Below are 20,759 nucleotides of genomic sequence, written 5' to 3'. Positions count from 1 at the left end.
TTCGTTCGTATCTCGAAATTACAATTGGCCTCACATCTTTTATCCCCTAGATCCAAATTAGGTCTATATGTACCTACAAGTTGGGATGTTCATTGTTATTTAAATGGGGCTAAAATAAATGATGGTTGATTTGCGTGGGGGTTGTGTTCAATGAAGATTATTTTCACGGGCTTCAGTAGAATGAAGGCTGAAATGCAAAGGGTTAAGTTAAGTTTGGGGTTAAGTTTTTCCGTAGTTGACCTGCACGGTAGTTGAGCCTAACAGGCATTGAGATGACCAGGAATTGAGCCAAGAAGGTTGGGTTGAACTTTATTAAGGTAAATGAGGGTTCAGTCGGAGGGGAACTAATGGACTCTGATATAGACCAATAGTTAAGACAATTAACTTTTGAGAAATAGTTGGAATTTTGAGCTGTTCATTTTATTTTGTTTGTATCTTTAAAGTAGGTATGACATCAAAATGAAAATTTTTAATCCCTTTGATCCTTCTTACTTGAACGTGAAAACAAGGATTTTCTACAATTTTTCTTTTGGTTACTATAAATTGTTTTTGTTAAACAGTGTGATGAGTTAAACAGGAACTGATTTGTATGGGAGATGAGTTGAAAAGGGGTCAAGTTGACTGGATTACGTTGAATGGGGATGAGCTAATCGAGGGTTCAGTTGCGTAGAAACTTTTGAATACTGGTATGGATAAATAGTTGGATTTTTCACTTTGGAGGAATAGTTAAATTGTTTAGATTTTGATTTCATTTTTTTCTTCAAAGAGAAACGCATTTAATTGTGCCTGATAACCGGGATATTCCACAATTTTGTTTTGGTCTTTACAAAAATATTGAGGTTAAAATCTTTGTGCAAAGTTTTTGTACATAGTGTTGCCAAGGTGAACCGTAAATCAAAACAAGAAGAAATTAGAGACTAATACCATCGAATTGAGGATGCTTTTTACTTGTAATTAAATAAAAAAAACAAGATTTTTTAACTGAAAGTAAGGAGCGACATTAAAACTTAAAACGAACAGAAATTACTTCGTATATGAAAGGGGCTGCTTCCTCACAAACGCCCCGTTCTTTACATTATAGTTTTACTCTTTCTCTCAACTCTTCTTTTTAAAACAGTAAAAAACTTTAGCGTAAAGAGCGGGGCGTTGATGAGGAAGCAGCCCCTTTCATATACGAAGTAATTTTTGTTCGTTTTAAGTTTTAATGTCGCTCCTTACTTTCAGTTAAAAAAAACTTTTTTTTTATTTAATTTTTGAAGGTTTTTGAGTCAATGCACGTTTTGATTTTGGCTCTCCGCAGAGGAATAATTAAAACGAAATTTACATGTTTAGTTTCTTTGTCTAAATGGCTTTCTCATAGTTTTGATCGAATGATTTTGAGAAAAAATTAGCGGGGGAGGAAACCTAGTTGCCCTCCGATTTCTTGGTGACTTAAAAAGGCAACTAGAACTTCTAATTTTTTAAGACTGTTTTTATTAGCAAAAGATATACGTAAATTATAAATTAGCTTACGTTACGAACTTTTGTATTCTCATGTTTTTATTATATATATGAGGGGTTCACCCCCAAGTCAGTACTTCTGAATCACAAAAACCGTAGAATAAATAATTGAAATTAGTAAAAATACTTTAGCGTAAAGAGCGAGGTATTAGAAGGAGGTGAGCCCCTCATATGCGTAATAATTTCTGTTTGTTTTAAGTTTCAATGTTGCTCCTTACTTCCAGTTGAAAAACTTTTTCATATTTATTTTTCATTGTGTTTCTTAAATAATGCTAGAAAATCCTGCACTCCCTTCGTGGATAATTTTCTTCTCCCATGACAAATTCCTCCATGGAAAGTTCCACCAACATTTCCCCCTCTTCTCAGCCCCTCCCCCAACCGACAAATACCCCTGAAGACGTCTGTACACTTCCCAATAACCATAACTATATGTAGGCACAGGTCAAAGTTTGTAACTTGTAGCCCCTCCCACGGGGACTGTGGGGAAGTAAGTCGTCCCCAAAGACATAGTTATGAGGTGTTTCGATTACACTGAATAAATGGCTATCTCAGAATTGTTATCCGTTGACTTTGGAAAATAATTAGCGTGGGAGGGGGCCTAGGTGCCCTCCAATTTTTTTGGTCGCTTAAAAAGGGCACTAGAAGTTTTTATTTCCATTAGAATGTGCCCTCTTGCAAAATTCTAGGAAAAGAGGGTCGATACAATCACCCTTGGGAAAAAAAAAACAAACAAACAAACAAATAAACACTCATCCGTGATCTGCCTTCTGGCAAAAAATACAAAACTCCACATTTTTGTAGATAACAGCTTGAAACTTCTACAAAAGGGTTCTCTGATATGCTGAATCTGATGGTGCAATTTTTAACGTTAAAATTCTATGACTTTTAGGGGGTGTTCCCCTCTATTTTCTAAAATAAGGTAAATTTTCTCAAGCTCTTAACTTTTGATGGGTAAGACTAAACTTGATGAAACTTATATATTTAAAATCAGCATTAAAAAGCAATTCTTTTGATGTAGCTATTGGTATAAAAATTTCATTTTTTAGAGTTTTGGTTACTATTGAGCCGGGTCGCTCCTTACTACAGTTCATTACCACGAACTGTTTGAAAATTCAAAAATAAGTATTCTTTTCATCCCCCTCGCATGTTTTTTCCTTTTTATGCAAGTAGTGTCAACTGGGTTAATACCTGTAAGCTTAGCTTCCATCTTTCGATAGAAATCTTTTATGGCAAGTTTTTTTTTTAACACAAGTCTATTAGGTTTACATTTTGGCATCAGAACCAAACAACTGAATTTAATATTTGTTCTTTACCTTAAGAAATTAAAAAAAGAGTGATAATTTGAAAATCAGGAGAAAATAAGAATTCCATTAGAATGTGAAGAAAAATCTGAAAAACTAAATTGGTAAATATAACTATATGTGTATGAGTTTAGTATCTGAACTAAAAGGAACTAGCTTATGAACCTAATCGGATTACTTTTTGTACTGTATTGTGTTAGATTGCGCAATTAACTTGATGACTTAATTGTGAAGGATTGCTCACTTCATACAAAGTGAGTTATTATTAGTGTATAATTGAATATATTGGTGTTATCGCTGATTAAAAACTGTGATTAAGACTGATTAACAGTTTGTGAATCTGCAGTGTCTCGTCGAAATAAATGACGGGAAAAAAGCCCCTAAGGCTACCACCCGAGAAGGATACTCCCACTGAAACCCTTAGCCAGTCACCATTCCAACCTACCTATAAAACTCTTCCTAGAGCCCCCCCCCCTACTACGCGATCGAAAACAGTTAGCCACTTGTCAGGAATTCAGGCCTTAGCCGAAACTAACTCTAATGAAAGAAGTGAGACGTCTGGCAAAAGGAGGAAAAAGGATGAAACTCGTTCACCAACGATAATGCAACCCCTCTCTTCGAGTGTCCCAGTAACTAGTGCTAACGATCACTCCCATTATTATACTGTCCCAATCAAGAAAACCAACGGCCAACCCTTTCAAAAGATCGAATAATGGAAAGCTGTTTTTCTGATCAACAAGGTAAATTTTGAACTTGTTTTCAAGCCGGGCGACTCTATTGATATTTAATTTACGTCTTCTCAGGCGGCAGACCATGTCCTGTCAAAATCCAAAGAAATAATTATTGATGGCTCAAAAATTTTAGCCACAAAAAAAGATGTGGAAAAGTTACACAAGTATGTGTTGTATGGTGTGGATACCAGTGTAAAAGTGGAGGAAATACAAACTGAACTAATAGATTCTTCAGGCCTTCTCATCAATCCTTCAACTGCTATAAGGTTAAGTTTAAACAAAGAAGGTTTTCTTCACCCTAGCCGTTCAATCCTCATCTCCTGCAAAGTTAAGCTAAGTGGAAAAATATTCTTGTACGGTATGTCCCTTTTTTACAAGATTTATAAGCCCAAGCCCCTACAATGCTCCACTTGCCTGGCCCATGAACACAGCAAAAAAAACTGCAAACAGTCCTAACCGTCTTGCCTTAAATGTGGGAAAACAGGCCATGCAATTAGTGAATGCCCTGAGTCAGACCCTTTCTGCAGAAATTGTAACCGTAAGGGACACACAGCCCTCCAAAAACAATCTGCCCAGCTCACCAAAAGCGAGTTGTAATCCTTAGAACATCTGATAAAATGAACCTACCCTACTTAGCTGTAGCTGCAAGAATCCCTTGGCAACCCACATCCCATCGGCCCAGTAGAAGCCAAGCAACAGTTGCTGCAGCAGATGCAAAGACAGTATCATTTCCAAAAGAGGCAAATAATGTTCATACTCAAGGTTCTAGTCAATCCCCCCATCCCCATCCTAAGTTTACTTCAACATCCTGCCCTCCAAAAGATTCATCTAAAAGTAGCCAAGAATGGCAAAGGCTTGCAACTTATCTCACAGTAAGTCACTTAATTGAGGTTAGTAATGAAGCTGAGGAAACCAAAAATATTCTCAAGAAGAAAGCTATCACTAAACTCCTAGGTGATGACATATTAGAAACGGCTATAAATAAATAATCCTCCATGAAAAAGGACATAGATTCCACATCAAAGCTAGTTAAGCCTGTAGACTCAACTACGAATCAAATTAATGCAGGCTCTGAAATTGCCACAGCCCCAAAGACGGTAGTCGATGCCACTGCCCTAGTGAAAGGCAAGAAATCTAAGAAAAAAGCGGCAAACTTTCCATCCAAGTCCAAAATTACCACCAATGATATTTCGTCGGCTGAAGAAGATTTCCAATATTCTAATCAAGGAGATGATGAAACTCAGACCACAATGGATGTTTAAATGAGAACTGTACAAGATTTTAGGTTTCTCGCGAATTTATCACTGTGCAATAATGTTGTTTTTAACTATTACGATGACCAAAATAACTTGCCCACCAGCCCCTTAGCTAGCCCCGATAGCCCTTTAAACCAAATTAACTGTGAATATCTCGACACTTTTGATTTTGTGAAAAATGTGAAACCTAAGCTAATGGAAGAGACCAAACTTAATGTAATTTGCTTTAATATCAGAAGCATACGGGATAAGTGGGCGAATTTTAAAGATTTAATTTTAACAAATGGTTACTGCCCTTTCGACGAAATTGTAATAACGGAGACGTGGCTTTCAGAAATGATGATAAGAATGAATTTTCCCTCCCTGGTTTTCAAGCTATTCATATTGAAAGAAAATTAACCAAGTCCTCTGGCGGCATGTCTCTTTACATCCGGTCAAGTCTGAAATTCACCAGGCTATTAGACTGTAAATCCTTATTCTCGCAACCCATAAATAATAGATGCATTTATTCAATAATCGTAGACATAAGTGTTGACGAGAATTCTTTTATTTTTTCATTATTTTATAAGCCCCCCTCATTTCTGACCCCTTTCTTTTGTAATCTGTTTGATGATTTTTCTAGTTTTATTAATTCACCACAAAAGAAGGCAATAGTTTTTGTGGACTTCAATTGTAATTTACTAAATGTTAGCAATAATAATGATTACGATACCTTCTTTGAAACAGTCACCTCAAATGTTCTTCTTCCCACAATCCTTTTTCCTACCAGAGTAGATCCTGTGAGGTCTACAGCTACTGTAATTGACAACATTTTTGTATCCACTTCCCTGGGAAACCACCTGTCCTCCAAAATAATATTTTCAGACCTGTCAGATCACTTTCCAATCTATCTCTCCCTACCCTCCTTACCAGCTACTCAACCCTCTAGAACTAATACCCCTACGCATAATAGAATATATAATACTGTGAATATGAACAGGTTCATGGATCGTTTGAAATCCTTCGACCGGTCCAAGGTTTTGGATTGTCAGGATGTTAATTCAGCCACAAATGGTTTTACACAGGGACTGAGTGATCTTATCAGTTCAACCTTTCCAGTTCATAAATCAAACCGAAAAACTACCCATATACACCTCTGGATGTCTAATAGCCTGATAATCTCTTCATACCGAAAAAATGACCTATATAAGTTAGCTTGCAAAACCAGTAACGATACTGACCTGACTAATTATAAAAAATTATATAACTTATATACCAAACTTGTCCGGGAAGCAAAAAACAATTATTATTATTAAACAATTTCTCATTGCAAAGGGAACTTGCAAAAAATTTGGTCCACAATAAATGAAATTCTTTCAAAAAAAGGAATTCAAGATCTGTACCTCTTACCCTTAAGGACATCAGTGGTAGATTAATTGACCCAAGTTCAGTACCGGATGCTTTTAATAATTATTTCGCTAATATTTCAAATGCTAACTCCTGTTCCTTCTCCCAGTCAGTACAACCTAGCAAAAATCCTGGATCCATGTTTTTCTCTCCAACTGATCGTAAAGATGTGCTTCAAGTTATCAAATGTCTCTCTAATAGTAGTACACCTGACTTCTTTGGCATAAGTAATAAGCTTCTTAGGACCGTATCTTCCTATGTTTGTGAACCCATTGTGCACATAGCAAGCCTGTCTATGACCAATGGAAACTTCCCAGAATTTTTTAAATCAGCAATTGTTATCCCGATTCATAAAAAAGGCGATCCGTCTGAGATAAGTAATTATCGTCCAATCTCTCTTCTGCCTGTTATATCTAAAGTGCTCGAGAGAATTATATTCCGACGTCTTTCTCCCTTTTTATTTGGGTTTCATTCTTCAGATTCGTTGATTTCTCCTCATCAATATGGCTTCCGTTCCGAATTTTCAACTGCTCATGCACTAATAGACGCCACACTGTTTATACGTTCCCAACTTGACCTTAAAAATACTGCTTTGGGCTTATTTCTTGATTTTTCTAAGGCCTTTGATATGGTTGATCACAGTGTTTATTAAATAAACTCAACAACTTAGGGATTCGTGGAGTTTCTTTCTCATGGTTTGGCTCTTATCTCTCTGGTAGAGTACAGAGTGTGAGTCTGGGCGGGGTGACTTCACGTCCCCTACCTGTCCGGAGGGGCGTCCCACAGGGCTCTGTTCCTGGTCCAATACTTTTTCACCTTTATATTAATTATTTGGTTAAGGACCTGGGTCCATCAGTGCACCCAGTACTTTTTGCTGACGATAGCAACTTTTTCATCACCGGTCTTAATTTACCATCCCTCGTCGCCTCTACTCAAACCCTTCTAAATAGAGTACAGGAGTGGTGTCTAATTAACAGCATGACCATTAACATCAAGAAAAGTCAGGTTGTATTATTTCGAACCCCTTACAAAAAAAATGAAGCTCAGCAAGCACTTGGTCTAAAATATTCTACCAATTTCCTCCCACAGGTCGAAGTTGCCAAGTTTCTTGGTGTCTACATAGACTCCTCCCTATCATTTGCAACACATGTGTCCTACATCAGAGCCACAATTTTGCGACAGGTAAGTATGATTAATCGTGCAAATTATTTTCTTCCTCCCGTTATCCTTGTCACCCTTTATTACTCTTTTATTTACCCATATATCTCATACTGTGGATCTATTTGGGGCAGCACTTTTCCATCAGTTACCAATAAATTAAAATCTGCCCAAAACCGTGCCATCAAAGCAGTTTTTCGGCTGCCCCGACTATATCCCACCCAGGACTTGTACTCCGATTTTGGTATTATCCCTTTTGAACGAATCATCAAAATTTAATCTATACCTTGCATACTCTGCTTACTATAATAATCTTCCTCCTCAATTATTATCTTATTTTAATATTAATAGTTCTGAAGGCCTCTCTCTCCGTTCATCCAACCGTTCATTCATTGTCCCCAAGTGTGTCTCTAGTTCAGCCCAGCGATCCCCCATTTATAAATTTATACTTCAATGGAATATAATACCCTCCAGTGTCGAGCTATCCACAAGTTTTCGCACGCTGTTTAACAATGTACTAAAATTTTGATATTATAACTCGCTAAATTCTTATTCAATTTGCTTTAATTACCCATGTTTTCTCTTTTCTTTTTGTCTCTCTTATTCTTTTTCAATTGTTTGTGGTTATGGTCCTCAACAAGTTCGCTTCCAGGATCCTTATTATTATCGGTGTTATGTATTTTTTTTTGAATAATCAATTGAATAACAGAATAGAATAATTGTTTTTGTACAGACATATTGTTGTAGGTAAGTCAATAAACTAATAATTTGAAGTTTTTAAACTAAAATTATTATGGTTACTGTTTAAACAGTAACGACGTTAGATTACATCGTTAATTAGTAACGTGTGATTTTTGGCACGAGTATTTTGGATGCTTGGATATCTGGATATTTTATAACAGTACGGTGAAGAAATCAATTAGCAGGTCTGTAAGATACTTTTGATAGATTTGAGCTACAGATAATGGCTAAATTTAGTATTCATGATCTGGCTCTAGCAAAGTTTCGAGGATTCCCCGATTGGCCAGTTCGTACTATTGAGGTTTTGGATCCAAAGACTGCGAACTCAAAGTCAAAAGTCTTTAAGTATCTGGTTTTTTGCTACGGGTCACGTGACACCCAGTTTGTTCTCGAGTCACACCTTATGCAGTTTGAAGCAAATAAGGTTGAAGCTATGAAATCTACTAGCAAGGGTGTAAAGGGAGCATTTGATGATTTTATTCATCAACCGAACATTTATATAGAACTTTGCAAAGAGAAGCTAAAAACTCAAATTCTAGTTCCTGGGCAACAAACTATAGCGGGATCGTCGGCTATTATTGCTCGCATTTCCGCGACAGAACAGGAAATCCGAAGTGTGATGGAAAATCTTGCTTAAAAAAAATAGACAAAAAGCTGGATAAAAAACTAGTGGCCACTGCTGCTGGTAGGCAGTCTCTATCCAGTGACACTTTGCATGCCATAAAAGCTCAGAGTTCAACTATCGTTAGTCAAGTTTATTCAGCTTTGATTGTTGAGTTTGAACCGAAATTCTTAGCCCTCAGTAACGAGCTGAAATTTCTAAGAAATCAAATAATATTTCTTGAGGAGAGTTAAGAATGCAGAGCAGAAATTAGATATGTATGATCAGGACTTAAGGCTAGATAGTCTTCTTTTCAACGGTATCAAACAGCCTCCAAGTAGTGACTTAAAGTCTGTAATCGGGGGTGTGATTCGCAATAAAATAGAAATATCTGAAGTTTCTGATGGTGATATTGTGGAAGTGAGAAGATTTAAAATAAACAGTTCTACAACTCGTCAAGATGCCAAAGCTCCGGTCCTAGTCAAATTCAGGTCGAAAGAAATTGCCCAAAAAGTTTTTAAGCTTAAGTCGAAACTAGTGCGCACTGGTATATTTGTATCAGAAAATTTAACAAAGCAGAGACGGGACATTCTGAACCTAGCACTTAAAAAATACGGTAATAAACAAGTGTGGTCTGATCAAGGTCGAATTTATATACGTCTTGCAAGTGATGCTTTCCCCCATCGCCTATGGTCGTTGCAAGATTTTGCTTAGATTTTTTTTTTTTTCAATAGGAATCAGTACAGTTTATATTGTTCTTATTTCTTGATAATTAATTTTGCCGTTACACCAGAAGGATCGATTGGATGAATTAGAAAATAATGCTTTAGATGTTAATGAAATTTTAGAGTGTAAAATTGCTCAAGATAGTGATGTAAAATGCCCTGAGCCAGTAAGAAAAAGTCAGAATGTATCATTTGAATTTCTAATACGGAAAGAAAATAAGAATTTTCGTGTGTCTGAATGGAATTGCCATGTTACATCATCGTCTGAGGATATTGAAAATTTTTTGTCTGCTATGAATAGCAGATGATTATTGATGTATTGATGTATTAGGTATTTGTGAAACGTTTTTATCTATGGACAGCTGTCTCTCGTCTTATATTTTTCCAGTTTACCAAATGATTTCGAAGGTTAGAAATCGGATGAGACAAGGAGGTTTGTCTTTTTTGATGAAAAATGAAATACAACTTGAAGACAGGGATGATTTATGCCTTTGGATTGAAGGGAAAATGGAAATTTTTTCTGTGGAAATTGTATTTGTTGATAATAAAAAGATAGTAATTTTTTTGGTTTATAAGCCACCTAGCACTCCCTCGGTTAAGTTCCTTGATTTATTTGATGATTATTTATGTAAACTTCTGTCTGTAAAAAAATGAATGCATAATCATGGGTGATTTTAATCTTGATTTGTTATGTTGGAATAGCTATAATTTTGAGTTTTTTAACTTGATGTCATCGCATGGCTATTTTCCAATGAATCGCCTTCCTTCTAGAATAACTGAACATTCTGCTACTCTTATTGATAATGTGTTTCTCCCTTCAAATTTAGTTCCTGATTCTTACTGATCATCTTCCTGTTTCATGTACGATAAAGCAACGGAGCCCGACTTACGAAAAGTCTAGGCGTAAACTTATAAGAGATCTTCGGCCGGCAAATTTACATGAGTTCCGTGAACAAATAAGTGTAATATCGTGGGAGAAAGTGTATGAAGAACGGGATCCCTCGCGTGCCCTCGACAACTTTCTTGGGATAATTACTCCAATATTTGAGTCTGCTTGTCCCTTGAAACTTACTAGGACAAAAGAACGAGATATCCCCCGAAAACCCTGGATTGATGATGAAGTTGTTGAAGCTATAAATACGGTTGCTTCTTTAAAAGTTTAAATGACTCATCTGAAGAAAGTAAAAATGAATATATTCGTCGACGAAATCTAGTGAATAAGTTAAGACGTTCAAAAAAAAAAATATTACATCGAAAAATTTAATGAACAAAAAGGTGATATGCGGGGCACTTGGCAGACCATTAACGGCGTGATTAAAGGCACAGGTAAACATTATGGCCTCATAAATGATATCACTGTCGAGGGTGTTACAGTCACTGATAAGCAGCAGATTAATGAGGAGTTTGGTAAATTCTTCTCTGGTATTGGAAGTAGAATCAGGGAAGACGCTTCTGACGGAGACCCAGCGAAAAGTGACACGCTCTTTGAAGATAATCGAGGTGAACATCATAAATTTCAATTTGAAAAAGCGTCAATTGAAGAATTAACAAAAATTGGGAAGAATTTAAAGTCAAATGCTGCTGGTATTGACGGTTTGAATCTGAAAGCATTCAAAGTAGTTTCAGTGTATCTACTACCATGTCTTCTCTACCTCGTTAACCTATCACTTGAAGTCGGTCAATCCCCTGAAGCGCTTAAGCAAGCAAAGGTCCTACCACTGTTCAAATCAGGCAATAAGCAAGATATGACAAACTATCGACCTATAAGCTTGTTACCACTATTCTCAAAGATATACAAGAAAATAGTACATCGACAGCTGTATGAATATTTAGACAAGCTCGGAATATTAAGTGAGTCACAGTTCGGTTTCAGAACTAAAAATTCAACTGTTCATGCGGCATACCATCTAATGGAGTGCGTTAATAGTGCCCTAGAAAGGAATCTTATCCCTCATACTGTGTTCATAGATTTTAAAAAAGCATTTGATACCGTTGATTTTAATCTTTTATTAAGTAGGCTAGCTTGTTTGGGAGTCCGTGAGAAGTGTTTGGATTGGTTTAGGTCTTACTTGCATGGTAGGTCCATCAAAGTTATGATAGATGATGTGGAGGGAAACCCTTCAATGTGAATTGTGGAGTGCCCCAAGGTTCGGTATTAGGACCTTTACTGTTTCTTATATACGTGGATACAATGCGTTTTTACATTCCTGGTGCCGTAGTTACATCATTCGCAGATGACGCAGCGCTTACAGTGATTGGGGAATCTGTCGAAGATCTTATAGAGATAACTAATGTAGCTTTGGAGAATTTATCTCAGTTCACAAAGCATAGTTTTCTTGCAGTTAATACAGAGAAGACTAATTATATGATATTTAGTCGTATTGGTAAAGTTATAAATAATTGTCATAGTATTCTTTTACAAGGTGTTTCCATTAGTCAGGCTTTTCAATGTAGATATCTACGATTTTATTTTGATGTAAATTTTAGTTGGATTCATCATTGCAAAGTTTTATCTTCAAAATTGGTTCGCGGAGTCGGTATCTTAAGAAGGTTTCATAATTTTTTTCCTCTACATGTCCTGAAAGCAATTTATTATTCAATTGTCCATCCTTATTTAGTGTATGGTTGTTCATTGTATGCAAGCAATTTTTTTAGTCATGTAAAAAGGGTCCAGATTATGCAAAATAAGGCAATTAGAAGTTTGGGTGGGTATCTTGCGTGTGGTAGTACTAGAGATTGTTTTAGAGATTTAGATATTTTGAATATTGATTTTATTAAATCTCAACAGATTTTAATTTTTGTATACCAGGTTTTAAATGGATTGTCTCCTCAATATTTTAGAAGTTTTTATCGATATAATTCAAATTATCACGATTATTCTACTAGGAGCTCTGATCAGCTGACTAGTGAAATCAGGCATACAACGCGATCTGGGTTTATGATTAAACATGTAGGTGTTGTTATTTGGAACTCAATTCCAGAGAGTTTTAGGTGTTCTGAAAACCTTTTGTTATTTAAAGTAAGAATAAAAAAAAAAATTTGAATAAATTATAAATTATATTGGTTAAATTTTTATCCCTTTTTTTTCTTTTTTATGATGAGGGATGGCTGTTTAGAGATTGTATAGTGTTTCGTCTTTTTTTTCTTTTTCTTTTTTTTCTTTTTTTTTTTTCTTTTTCTTTTTCTTTTTTTTTTGCGTATTTCTTTGATTTTGGATGAATAGTTATCATTTATTTGTTGTAGTTTTGCTGCTTTTATTTGATGAAATAAACGCATACGTACCTACCTAGATTTGAATTTTACCAATTAAAATATACATAAATTTCTGTTCAGTTCCGATTTGGTAAAAAGAATGTAGGTTTGTATTCTTTACAAATTAATCATCCAATAATTATCTTCTTATCATGTTTAGTGCCTCTGTCTTTTGCTAGTGCAATAGGGATCATTACACCCTCTAAGAAGGCTTAAGAAGAATTGTTTTTTTTTACTAAGAATTACTAAGAATTGGCCAATTTTCAGTCTGATTTTGGCCAAAAATATGAGATCCCAGCTTCTTTATAAACGTTGTATACATGTAACCAGGACGTTTGATATTCGTGAATGTCGTAATTCACCTGTAAATGTCCGAAATACCTTTTTTCCCTTTGGATTTAGTCAGCATTCCCAGTCACCTTTTTCAATTTAGTGCAAGGTTTGATGATACACAGGTTAGGTTACGTTTTGTTAAATTAGCTGAGATTTTTAACCCAACCGGATTTAACCTAATCTAAATTAACAAAATCTGACCTAACCTAAATTTAACTTTTACCATCACAGCTTGCATAAGACTGAAAAAGTTGACTCGCAGAGCAATTGAAACCAAGCACAGAAAAAGGAATTTTGGACATTCACCAATGAATGTCAATATTAACCAGATTTCAGACATTCACGGTGACATATATCTTTTAGACACAAAATTAAGGTTGTATATACACAAATGAGCCATCAATAACTACTTTATAATTATTTTACAACGCAGAAAGTCAGTCTTAGCAGATTTGTTGTTCGAAATGATTATTTATGAGGTGATCCCCCAGCAAAATCTTTAAAGTTGGTATCTCTTTAGGATGATAGTTCGATTACTGGTCTTCAGATCGGATTAATCAAGTTACTATTGCCCATGAATGAATATAAATACAAAATACAATTGGGAAAATAATTGAAGTCTTAGACTATATAGAATCTCAACATAAATAGTTAAGAAAGGGCAATATGGCCTTTTAGCTAGGTTCTAACTAAGAAAGAAGCAAAAAAGATTAGAAACTAAGACAGAGGTTAAAAGAGATTATTAAAGATTAAAAAACTAAGACAGAAGCAAAAAAGATTGAGAAAAAATTAATGTTCCTCTATAAAATAGAAATTTAGAATTTTAAAATTTCTATACAGTTTTTGCCTTAGTTTGATCTTCGTGTGGAATTTCAGTTAGAAAGTTAGAGTGTAGAGGCCTATATTGAGACGGAGAGTGTAGAGATATATTGAGACAAAATAAAGAGGATGCATGGTTGTAATCAAGGATTAAAAAATTTGCCAGTTGTGGTCTTAATTTAGTCTTGAGGCTGAGTCTCAATGAAGACGAGACAATAAAAGTGAAAAAGAACAAGATAAATTTGAAGTTTTTTCGAAAATCGACAAGTAAGTATTTAAAGGTAATTTAGGCCTTGGGACCTCTGAGCTGAGTCACAGTAAAGAAGAAATATTATTTACGATCTAACAAGATTGTATACAAAATAAGGCTTTTTGGAAAGACAGTAAATATGGATCTGAAAAATCTCACCCGTTCCGGGAGGTAAAAAAAATTTTTCAGCCCTAAAAAAAAACAGCAGCATGTCCTATGTCCAGGGTTGCCACCTGTAGCCCGAAAGTGCTATTTTGGCACTATTTTTTTGTGTGAAGCCCTGTACCACATGGTCAGGGTTGAAAAAAATAGGCTAAGTTAATACGAGAGTATTCTAATTATCACTGTCTTAGCACTATTATGTCAAGGTTAGACTATAGCACCAAAAATCACTGTGTAGCACACAAATTTGGACAATTGTAACACTTTAGGGACTGAGTGTGGCGGCAACCCTGTTTATGTCCCTGTTTATTGTTAGTATTCATGTAAGAAAAGTGACAAGATTCATAGCAACATACAGTTAAACCTATTGACTTGCCTTTTGGTGGTCATCAGTAAGAAGGGGCAGTGATAAATATCGGCACAAGTGGTTGTTATTATTTGAGTTGTCCTCTTCATCAGCTGAATATTCTGATATCGAGCTAGTTGGACTACGACTTATCGAGTCATTAGATGAACCATTCTTTAAAATACCTTTTCGCTGCCCTGTTGTTGGAATGCTTAAGCTATTTGTAGAGCTTCTGAGAGATTCCGGGTTGCGCAGAATTCCTTCAATCAGATTTTCTGCAAAAGTAAAGCTGAAGCCTTCAACTACGTCTGCTGATAGAGATGGACATTTTTCGTTTTCAAAGTTCTTGTTTATGTCAAAGCCCGTGTCTTTTAAAGTATTTTCTTGAGAGATTATAATACGGGGGACTCGTTTTGTCGTGTTCAAGCTCTTCAAAACTTTGGAATTAAGACGCAGAATCTGTGTGGCTTCTAATGCAACTGGGACGCTATTTGACCGGTCTCTTTGCTTTGGCCTTGATCCACTTCGCTGCTTTGCCCTCTTAACGGAAACTGAGCCCCGTCTCATACGAGGAGGAGTGACAACTTTGGGAGAGCGTGGAGAAAACACCACCCCTTCAGGAGCTATGAAATCATCTGTGCCACCAATCTAAGGGATAATTAAAATCGTGCAATTTAATCAATACTATTAACTAATCAATACTGTTAATTTCAAACATGCATAGTATACTACAAAAAAAAATAAAAAAACCATAAAATTATTAAAGGCCTGACTCAGTGGAAGAGAAATCCCTTCCAAGCTGTGGATTAATCCTGCAGAAATCAGAAAGGTTGGGATAGTTTGCCTTGATTGAGCCAGAGTCAATATAGTTCTTAATATGTAGACTACAGAACTAAATATGTTGGCTAGAGAGCTAGAATATGTAGGCTAGAGAACTAAAGTTGGCCAGAGACCCCCATACCAATGAGCCTCAATGTCAACTTCTTAGCAAGAAGAATACTACATCTCACTTAGACCAGAATCACATACATATATTTCTGATTTAATGGCCCAAATGATCCTTCGTTCAATATAAGGAGTGTATTGAATCATACAAATCGTGCAATTCGTCACTACGAACATACTTCAAACATACTAAACATACCTTAAAAGTTTCCGTTAAAATAACCCCTGAATAGTATATTGATAATAACATCAATAACATCAATGCAAAACCCCTATGTTTTTTTATGCTTTTTAGCCATATGATAAATAAAAGGAGAAATGAAAGAGTCTAGCAAAAATTAAATTTGTGGTGTGCTTACAAGCCTACTTTCTTTTTCATTTTCTCTTATAAAATAGTGAACACAAGCTTATAGAACAGGTGTAAAAGTACAATTTCTAAGGAAAGAAAAAACTAAACTGAAAAAGAAATAGACAAAAGAAAGGGAAAGAAAAGACAGAGAAAGGGGTAATTAAAACATGGGTATTAAACTCCCATAAGCGGATTATTTTTTCATATTAATTCAATAGGGGAAAAAGTAAAACAAAAAAAGATAAAAATAAAGTGGAATCTCATCAGGATTAGGTGACTGATGTTAGCGTGATCTAATATATCCAACTCGACAAAAATTAAAACCCTATTAAAGCTATGATCTGAAGATACAATGTAACATAAGTTAGAAGCAGCTATACGAGACTGAACATCCAATTTATTGGTAGTCAAAAGAAAACTGTTCATCAATGGATGTTTTATTTTTAGGGTCCTTATGGTGTATCTTTATGAGTGATTTTGGTCTAAGTTTAATAAAACTAATTTTTACTAAATGAATATTAAGATGATAGTTGCCTCCCAAGCTAAGCAAGATTTCAGCAAGGTTGTAACATGGTATTATAAAATCTGAATAAAAACTTTCTTAAACTCGAAAAGATGCGTTCCATAGCTGCACTTGGCTAGTGTCGTCATTATAGCTTCTAATATTCTAATCTTGGTTTGCCAACTTATCTTCCTGTTCCTCCGCACAAGTATTGTCAACATATCCTTGAAGTGTTGACTAAATTCCTATAATTGTTCCTGAGACACTCTAAGATATATTTTTGTGAAAACCTTGGACGGACATAGTGTCTTTTGATTTAGTTCAGTATGTCCCCCCCATATACCCTCAAAGTTTAAACTTGATACCCTTAGCCATTCCTGAAATATTGAAGATAAGCTCTTTTGACAATCTGTGTACATTTAGTTACGTTGGATGAAGTTTTGCAGACCCTTCAATCTTCCCGAGAAGCTTCAAATTAACACTTGATTCTCTAGCAATAGATTACGGTAGTAATAGAAGAAGTAGTAGAATCCACAATCACAAAAAATTCCATTAGTATTCAAATGTTTTGCAGTCGCAAGTAAGGACAGTTGCAGATAGTCGCATTTCGAAGTAGTCACAGTCACAACATTTTCAGCCTCAGGTATTTGTTGTTGCAAGTAGAAGCAGCTCCTGTACCATATAGTTACAGCCACAGGTAGTAGTAGTTTCCACAAGTTTTCTTTAATAGAAGTAACAAAAGTTTTGGCATTCTTTATCACAAATATTTTCAGTTGCAAGTGCTCACAGTTACAAGTAGTCAGAATCGTAAATAGTCGTAGCGGCAGCAGTGGCGAAAGCAGGAATCAGTAGTAGTAGAAGTCGCAATAGCAGCAGTCGTGGTAGTAGTAAACATTTAAAGGGACACTAGTAATAGTTGATATAGTAGTAGTATTAGTAGTGATAGAAACTATAGTAGTATAAGTCAAACTAGAAGTAGCTGTAAGTGTAAAATTAGTCGTAGACGTATTAAAAATGATTGTAGCAGGAGAAGTCGTAGCAGTAGTAGTAGTAGTAACAGTAGTAGAAGTAGTCGTTGAAGGATTTTTCTAGCAGTAGTGGTTTTTTTAGTAGTGGTTTTAGCAGTAATAATAGTAGTCGTAGTGGTTGCAGTCTTAGCAGTAGTAGTTGTAGTAGTAACAGTTGTACTAGCCATAGTCGTATGATCATTAGCTACAGTAGTCGTAGCCGTTGCATCAGTCATCGCAATAGCTCTAGTAGCAGTACTAGTACTCATGGTGCAAGTACTTTTGGTCGTAGCACTAGCAATCAGAGTAGTCGGAATATTGATAGTCAAAGCATTCGTAGTCATACTAGCAATAGCCATAGTAATTGTGGCAGTAGTGGCCGTATTAATAGTAGTAGTAGAAGCCGTAAAAGTAGTATCAATTGTTGGAATATTAGTGGTAGTAGTAGCCGTAGTTGTCTTAGTGATATTAGTCGTGCTAGTAGTAGCAGTCGTTGTAATTATAGTAGTTATCATGGCTGCATAAGTCCTAGTAGCGGTAGTTATAGCCATAGAGGTAGTAGTCTGCATATAGTATCTTTTGGTGGTTCTAACATCCATCTCAACATTGCAAGTTTCAACTTTTTCAAACATATAAGCTAAAACAAAAATTCAAACATTAAACTGCCCTATACCGTCTTTAAGACTAACTGCATGCACATAATGCACTGTATGCACAAAACAACTACCTGCATGCACACGTTGCTTTTTGATCTAGTTCAATATCACCAGGAACTTTCACCCTAAACCCCTTTGCATGTTGGAGATACATAATCAAACTTCCCTTTTTTCCCCATAAGAAAATTTAAATGCAAAAGACGAGTAACTTTCATAACTTTATGCCTTTTTTCCAAGCGCTGCAAGGGAAAGAGGGTCCATGTTATCCGTGGGGGCATAGTTTTGGACCTTTCAACTATTTTGAATAAAATGGCTATCTCAAAAATTTGTTGGGTATCTTCGTGGAGATGGCTATGTAAAAGGGGAGTGACAGGGGGGCTGGTAGCCATCCAATCATTTTAACTATTTTAAAGGTGACCAGAACTCCCAATCAAATGAACCCCTCCGGAGTTTTGGCGGTAGCTCCTTCCATGCGAAGTGGCATAGCGGAAAAAGATTAATGATACATTGAAGCTTCATCACTCTTTACCTAGGTGTTGCTGTTGCGCTACCTATTGTAAATCCTATGTGTTAAAAATAGGCAGATTGTATGACTTGCATCCCTTTTCCCAAGGGGGTTAAGCAATCCAAGGGCAAAAGGCTTGGGGGCTGTGGGTGACTAGGACTATGTTGAATAAAATGGTGATTTCAAATTTTTGATCAGATGTCTTTGGTTGGAGTGCCAATCATTTTTGACTCTTGTAATGGGACTGCAGTTTTAAATCTTTGACTTTACAAGGGCCCTCCGAAGTTTAAAACGATAATTCCTACCAAACTAAGTGGGGTAGTAAAGAAAAAAAATAAATAATATATTGAAGCCATATCGCTGCTTACTTAGACACGGTTATTTTGCTATCTATAATCCTCAAAATCAATGTAACTTACATAGTTACATTGGTGATTGGTGAGTAGACTCTAAATATATTTTAAGTGTGAATGTAATTAATAGTTATTTATGTTTTGTTTTTGTTGTTTTTTTTTTCCAAATAACGGGCCATTGAGCCCTTTGGGATATTTTTTTGTTTATAAATGGATGGATATTGGTAATAAAAGGAACTTGAACTTGAACTTGAAGTAATATATCTTACTTGAATTAAATCATCAGCATCCTTGTGGCAATCAATACCATAAGTATTGTCACACAAAGCTTCTTCGTCCAAGCTGTGGTACTTCAGCAGAATTTTGAAGTCTGATTCACTTTTCATACATATATCTTTCTGGTGAGGTTTTTCAGGAATAGATCCGAGTTCATCTGCCACCCTTAAATAACTATCACTAAAAGTCCTCTTTAACAATCTGTTTGCAAATTGTGCAACAATATCGCTCCGTATTGGATCTTTTTCTGAGGATTCGTCAAACAAGTCAGGGCCATTGTCATATTTTTCTTCCAAATCTAAAATAGATTTAGTTTAGTTATGAGTTTTAAGAATTACCTAAGTTTAATTAAGTTAGCACTTAATTCTAACTAAACTAACTAATTGAATTAATAAATTTATAATAAATAGATTAAACTAATTGAAGTTGTATCAAAATGAAATTAAATTTAAAATGTATCAAGTTTTAGTTTCATACACATCATAGAAAAGAACAAAAATTTGATCTTAGAGTGAATTATCTTGTTCAGGTAAAAATAAGTTCTTGAAACTTTCTGCCATTCAGTACTATTTTTCCCACTCTTTTGAAAAGTATATGTAGAGACCCTGTGCCATCCCAAGCTACTGATCCTTGTTCACCCCCCCCATTAGTTCCTAACACTAATTGTCAGTATACCCTCATTTGACAACAAAAATAACAAGTTTTACATACCCTTTCACCTGCGCCTTTGAACTTACCATGACAATTGTTAATCAGAAGAGCTATAACTGCCACTTAAGTTCTATATTAAATGCCTAGTTTGTAGATATAAATTGTAAATAAATTCTTTAGACCCTAACTCTGATTGTAACGTAATCTGCAATGGGTGAGTTTATCAGATCACTACTGTCGAACTATTACTTTTAAAAGGAACGGTTTTCTTAAATGAAGAGGCTGTTCTCAAACAGTACAATTGGGTTGGAGAAGGGTGTAGCTTAATTACCTTTCTTATTTTTGAAAGTAAGATTTTTCAGTCAATCTCGAATAAAATTAGGCCCCACAGCTTTCCAGGACCATTTTGTTCCTTACAAAGAAGCCGAAGAAAAAAGTTTTGAGCATTTGTTTCTTCGCTGGGGTCAATTAATCCGAGGACTTGAGAAGATTCAAGCTGATGGAGGAAAAGTTCTTTTACCCCCTTTTTTAGGGTAGTCCGTAGCCTGGAACATTCAGTCCTCTGCACTAAACTCCACTTGGGCCAAAGACAAACGTTCTTAAGTTTCAAACCGGTCAGAAAAAATAGACTCCCCCAAGTGTTTCTTAGCAAAAAAAAACTTTATTATAGACAGCGAAAGGATAACATATTCTACACGAAAAATGATCATATCCAATTCAATTCTTTTTCACTAGGAATGAGGCTATCATTAGACTGTACACTAGGCTTGAAGTTGCCGATTTCTCTCGATGTCAATTAACCCTCATCTGTTTTAACATCTGAAGGAAAATACTATGTTTGTAACTTAGTTTCATTGTAATCTAAGTTCCTTCTAATAAATGCAGCAATGACGAGAAGTTAGGAATACCTCCTCCTATAAATGCCAGATAACTTGCTGTTAAAAATCCAAAATA

The 20,759-nt window shown here is 35.5% G+C and overlaps 1 protein-coding gene across 4 annotated transcripts in view; it reads right to left on the bottom strand.

Moving 5' to 3' along the window:
* Positions 1-20,759, bottom strand: part of LOC136038949 (uncharacterized) — a 145,539-nt gene that overhangs the window by 12,360 nt on the left and 112,420 nt on the right. For 2 of the 4 annotated variants that reach the window (XM_065722460.1, XM_065722461.1), the window contains exons 9-10: positions 19,148-19,452; positions 14,592-15,209 (exon numbers count right to left, since the gene is read on the bottom strand). In XM_065722460.1, the coding sequence (XP_065578532.1) occupies positions 14,592-15,209; positions 19,148-19,452 (923 nt within the window). The remainder of the gene's footprint in view (positions 1-14,591; positions 15,210-19,147; positions 19,453-20,759) is intronic. The other 2 variants (XM_065722462.1, XM_065722463.1) reach the window with 1 other exon arrangement.

This window comes from Artemia franciscana, chromosome 18 (assembly GCF_032884065.1).
Source record: "Artemia franciscana chromosome 18, ASM3288406v1, whole genome shotgun sequence".
Taxonomy (NCBI): Eukaryota; Metazoa; Arthropoda; class Branchiopoda; order Anostraca; family Artemiidae; genus Artemia; species Artemia franciscana.
This window is presented reverse-complemented; position numbering and strand designations above follow the sequence as displayed.